This window comes from Nuphar pumila, unplaced genomic scaffold, assembly GCF_984573655.1.
Source record: "Nuphar pumila unplaced genomic scaffold, dmNupPumi1.hap1.1 HAP1_SCAFFOLD_2044, whole genome shotgun sequence".
In the NCBI taxonomy this organism is placed as follows: domain Eukaryota; kingdom Viridiplantae; phylum Streptophyta; class Magnoliopsida; order Nymphaeales; family Nymphaeaceae; genus Nuphar; species Nuphar pumila.
Genome location: NW_028323828.1, coordinates 3,508 through 8,433, shown reverse-complemented (window position 1 = coordinate 8,433; position 4,926 = coordinate 3,508). Strand labels below are relative to the sequence as shown.

At 52.2% G+C, this 4,926-nt stretch overlaps 1 protein-coding gene across 1 annotated transcript; it reads left to right on the top strand.

The window, feature by feature from the left end:
• Positions 1-2,129: 2,129 nt before the first annotated feature.
• On the top strand, positions 2,130-4,160 carry LOC149808894 (chlorophyllase-1-like). The gene is made up of 3 exons (XM_089995114.1): positions 2,130-2,300; positions 2,863-3,118; positions 3,919-4,160. The coding sequence occupies exons 1-3, from the start codon at positions 2,130-2,132 to the stop codon at positions 4,158-4,160; spliced, it is 669 nt and encodes a 222-aa protein (XP_089851240.1).
• The last annotated feature ends 766 nt before the right edge of the window (positions 4,161-4,926 follow it).

Here is a 4,926-nt window from a genome sequence, read left to right as displayed (position 1 = left end):
ACTGAGCACTATCTGACGTTTCGCTATCTCTAGCTGCAGAGACTCTGCAATCAACACAAACGACGATTCTCTGAGCCTGACGCAGGCTGAGAATGAAGGAAGAAAAAAAGCTCATAAGTGCACTACACCGTTGTGCGCTCTCGGCTTTGCCCAGATCAGCCGCGTCCTCGAGATGTACCGTATCGACGATGTACCGCTCTGGCATGACAATGACTGATATAAGGTTTGAAGAATTTCTGGAAAGAAAATATTACGCGATAGACATTTAAATGCTTTTGCGCAAACTGGTGCCTCAACACAGTATCGGATCCTGATGAACCCTGTACTCCGATCTGCAAACGCAAGTTTCTGATGTCCACGCAATGTTGAAGCCAGCGTCATGGAGCTCTGTCCGACAGGGAGCACCAAATGTGACTTGTGAACCAGCTACATCGTACCAAGCCAGCGCTGTGAGGTTCCAGCCAGCAGGCCACCGAACGCGTTCCTACGCTCAGCTTGCAGGTGTCCTTGATAATGCGGTTGCAAGCCGTCGAGAAGTTTTTGTGCTCGGCTCGGGTTTGCTTTGTATGGGTTCGGAGGTGCGTGTGCGCGTGGTGCGTGTACGTGTGACGTGGCTCACCGTCACGTCCCTTGTCAACCTCAAGGAATGCACACACAGTTGATGCCAGGTGCAATTTCGAAGACAAGCGCGATGCGTTGTACAGAGGGGTGGCTTCTCGCAGCGCCTGATGTCCTTTCTGCAGTCGACTCTGTTCGTGTATGCGCGCATGATCACCACGCCAAATGGTATGTGGCGTTACAACGTCCGTGGTGGACCGAAGTTGCAAGCAAACAAATTGTCGCACTGTAAGCGTTCACGATGCACTGGTTGTCACGCACTACACTCCGCAGCTGGGCTCTTGACACTGACGTGGCGTAGCGCCGACGGACGCTACATTGGCGGATTCATGCCCGTTACCTAGAAAACACCTGTCTATAGTGATGCCGCCGTTCCTGTCCTGCAGTGAGCAATACGTGCCGCTTACCAACTTTCGTCAGCCGAGTCGTGAACGAGCGCTGCCACTGTTGCCTGTGCTTCCAACCGTGCCGCCTAGTGCTGTTCTTCCTCGCCGGTGTCGTTGATGTGTCTTGTGGGCAACAATGGAGCGGTACTTGCCGCTAGTTGAACTAGTTCCCCAGCCCGACCAGCTTGGGCCTGAGGCCGAAGCCCCTGGGGTACATCTCGCGCGCCGTGTTTCACAACGTAGCAAATATGGCGTGTTGCCGGATTGTGTTATGTACTGGTTTCAACGCAGCTGGGTGTGCAGGCATCAGCTATTGCCGCTAGCAGCAGAGCAGAAGCTACACTGCTGAATCTTCCCTTGGATGGTGGAGTTCCTGACTACTCGGGTTTTGGGCCACTGACACCGGTGAGGCTCCCTAGATTGGAGCATACATGCATCAGCTGCTTCCCCGAGTGCTCAACTAACAAATGCATCGTGAAGCTCAACATCTGGTGAGCCTCCTGCCTACTCAGCATGCACAACATGCCATTTTTGCCCCAAGTATTCCAGTGCTTCGCCAGACCCTCTGATTTTGCAGGTCCAGATACCTGAAAATACATTGATTTTTGCAACAAAAAGGGGGGTTGAAACCCATGCTGGCGAAGCACTGATGCATTCCCGCGTAGTTTTGGAGTTGCGGTAGCGTTGTAAGAACATAACTCATGATGAGATCATGAGACCGAAACCCTTGAGCACATCCTTTTCGCAGCGTTCCGTCAGACCGTCTAATTTCCGGGTTTGGATACCTGTTAATTTGGGGGACGCAATTGGGGTTCAAAACCCATTCTGGCGCGACGCACTCCCCGGTCGGTGCATTGCCCGCGTTCAGAGACATGCCACGGTTCCAATGAAATGGATAGATAAATCAATTGGGAATCACGCCATGTCCCTCCGCCGTGAAATTCGGCAAGAGAGACGTACCCAGTGGGCTTCCGCCTCAGGCCCAGGCTGATTGCTTCTTCCCTTTTGAAAGGTCCAGCAGCGTGCGCCAAACAGTCAGCAGTGGGCGTCGAACAGTCAGTAGATTGCAGGTATCCAAAGGGGGGGGCGGTCCTGGGCCTGTCAGCGCCGTATCCGCTGGCCATCATGACAGCAGGCTTCCTGGTTGGCTCGCTCGCATATACCAGCTATGCGGAGATGTTGGCCTCCTGGGGCTACACCGTCGTGCTGTACGACAAGGCGGAGAGCGCTGTAGAAACGATCAATGACGAGCTATCTGTGCGATTCATTGTGGTGCGCTCCGTGTGCCCGCCCAGGGTTGTGTGTTTATTGTTGGTTTGGTTGCCGCCGTGTTGCTCCTACGCACTTTTCAAAGCATTCTAAGCGCTCAAACATCCTCCACCCAGATGCATGACACATCATTCCACTGGTTTACCACATCGTGGCCTTGGAGGATTGTACATGCAAAGCCGAGAGGACTTGTCCAGCCGGTTCTGGCTTTGTTATAGAGACCTTTTCATAGAGATCGCTAATTCCCTAGTACATCTTGGAGTTGCCAATTTCCACGTGGATGCAGTAGTGATGTACAAAGATACATCATCATCTTGCACTGAGATGGCAGCACTAACTCTAAAAAATCCCAAAAAAAAAAACCCTGGCGTTGCCGATGTCCATGTGGATGCGGGGGTGTTGTAAACAACACATCATTACATCGCATAGATAATGGCAGAAAATAGACAACAAGCAACAAGGAGAGCCCATTCGAAGTGACACAGCTCATTGAACGTCAGCGGTCGGAACAAGCAAGCCTGTCATAAACGCGCGGCCGCTGGCACGAGCTAAAAGCATCATTACATCATCACTTCATCTTGCCGCGCAGGACATTATAAACTGGGCGGAGACTGATCCGCTGATGCGCAAGTTGGCCGACACGAGGCATGTGTACATGATCGGGCACTCACGGGGGGGCAAGATCGCGACTCTGGCGTCGGCTGCAGACACTCGAGTGGCAGCCCTCTGCTTGATAGACCCTGTAGACAACACAATTTACGCACCCTTAGGCCCTGGCTTCCCCTCTGCAGTGGCAGCCCTTAGGAACATGGCTCCTGGGCGGACCCTCCCCATAGCAATTATTGGTACGGCCCATTCCCTTTGACTTGAATGTGTCTGCGGACATGCCTGCCCTGCGTTTGTCTAGGACTGTGCAAAATCGCTTCAGATGGAACTTGTCTACTTATCACGTGATAATGATGACGATGGTTTATGTTTTGTCCCGACCGCTGACATTCAATGAGCTGCGTCGTTTTGAACGTGAATACTTCATTGCTTTCGCCCTGAGCTGTACTTCTTGCTCTTGTCTGTGTGGTGTGCTGATGCTGATGTATCGTTTCGTATCGCTACCGCAGCGAGATGGACATCGGCAACTTTGATTGCAACTTGGAATCAGCAATCACGCTCATCGTCAGGGTTCTACCTCCCTGCATTGGCAGCTAGGGTACAGAGGGGGCCACAAGCAGCTGAAGGGGCAGGGTACGCTGAGCTGCGTGGATAGGTAATAGGTGTAATTACCAAACCGTTCCTTACAACACCTGGTTGTGGCCTATTAGCCCGAAGTTGTTGGTTGCCCTCCGTAACGATCCTCAGTCGCGCCCTCATTTTTCCCATAAACTTCCATTGTCTTCCCCTCAACCGCCCCACATCCTCATTCAATCTGACCCCAAGTACCACTGAGCTTGGGTACCGTTTTCTAGACTTGGCCACATGCCCAGCGTTGCGTTGCTTTATGTTCTCTATCTTAAAAATCGATCCGGAAGATAGATAGAATAAATCACGATGTTTGGTACAGATAGGTACCCTTTGGGCCGCATCGCGTTGCGTCACTAGGCCAAGTGATGTCTAGACTACGATATCTGAATGCCAAGAGTTTTTCCTGCAGGGTCGGGGCTGGGAGGGGACTGTGTCCCACAAGAGGCCAACCACAGGCGCTTCTTTGCAGCTGCCCCTTCCACAGCGCTAGAGGTCTTGATCAGAAAGGCCGGGCACTTTCAGTTTGTCGACCAGCAGACGCCATTGCAACGCGTCATTTGCTCTGCGGTGCGCTCCTTGGCGACCTCATTTGATTTTCGTTTTCTTTTGATGATCCGAAGTCAACTTCTGGGAAATGACATGCAACAATGACTCATTGCAGGGTGAGAAAGTATGGGTTGGGCCGCCCCCGATTTACTCTCGTTTTCTCATTCCCAGCGTCAGCTGCAAGATAACAATGCTCTGGCACATCTTAGAAGCTGCCTAAGGCGGAGTCGCATCCAGGATGGGCTCTGGGATTGGTTCCCCATGTGAAAGTCAGGTATCAATGGTGGCAGGTGGCCCAGGTCTTCGTCTTCTTTGTTGGAATATGACTGATTGCATAGCATATCCATAGTACTTCAGGCTGGTCCAGGTACGCTAGCCTCAGGTGATGGTTATGATAAACACTGATTCCCAAGTAGTTCTTAGAGTTGCCAATGTCCATGTGGATGCGGTAGTGTTGTAAAAAGATACATCATATTCTATGGTAGCACAGATTCCCAAAAAGGTCTTGGAGTTGCCCATGTTCATTTGGAGTCGGTGGCGTTGTGAAAGGATACACAATTATCATCATGCGGGCTCACCGCAGGCCGAAATGCAGGGGTCGGCACCAGATTTCGCAGTGAGAAGGATAACGCAATGCATCATGGTGGCATGGGGCGAGAACTTGCTCCGTTGCGGTGACTCGGAGCTTCTACGCCTCGGTGTGAACGAAAACGGTAAGGCCTTGGCCGCTCGGGCATCCATTCAACGGGCCATGCGGGTCTTCTCCGCCCCTGGCCAGATTGATCAAATGCTCATCGCTGCCAGCGGCACTTCCAGCGAGGAGTGCGGCGTTGAGTATCGCATCAAGAACGTCGATTTGCTTACGTCGGCT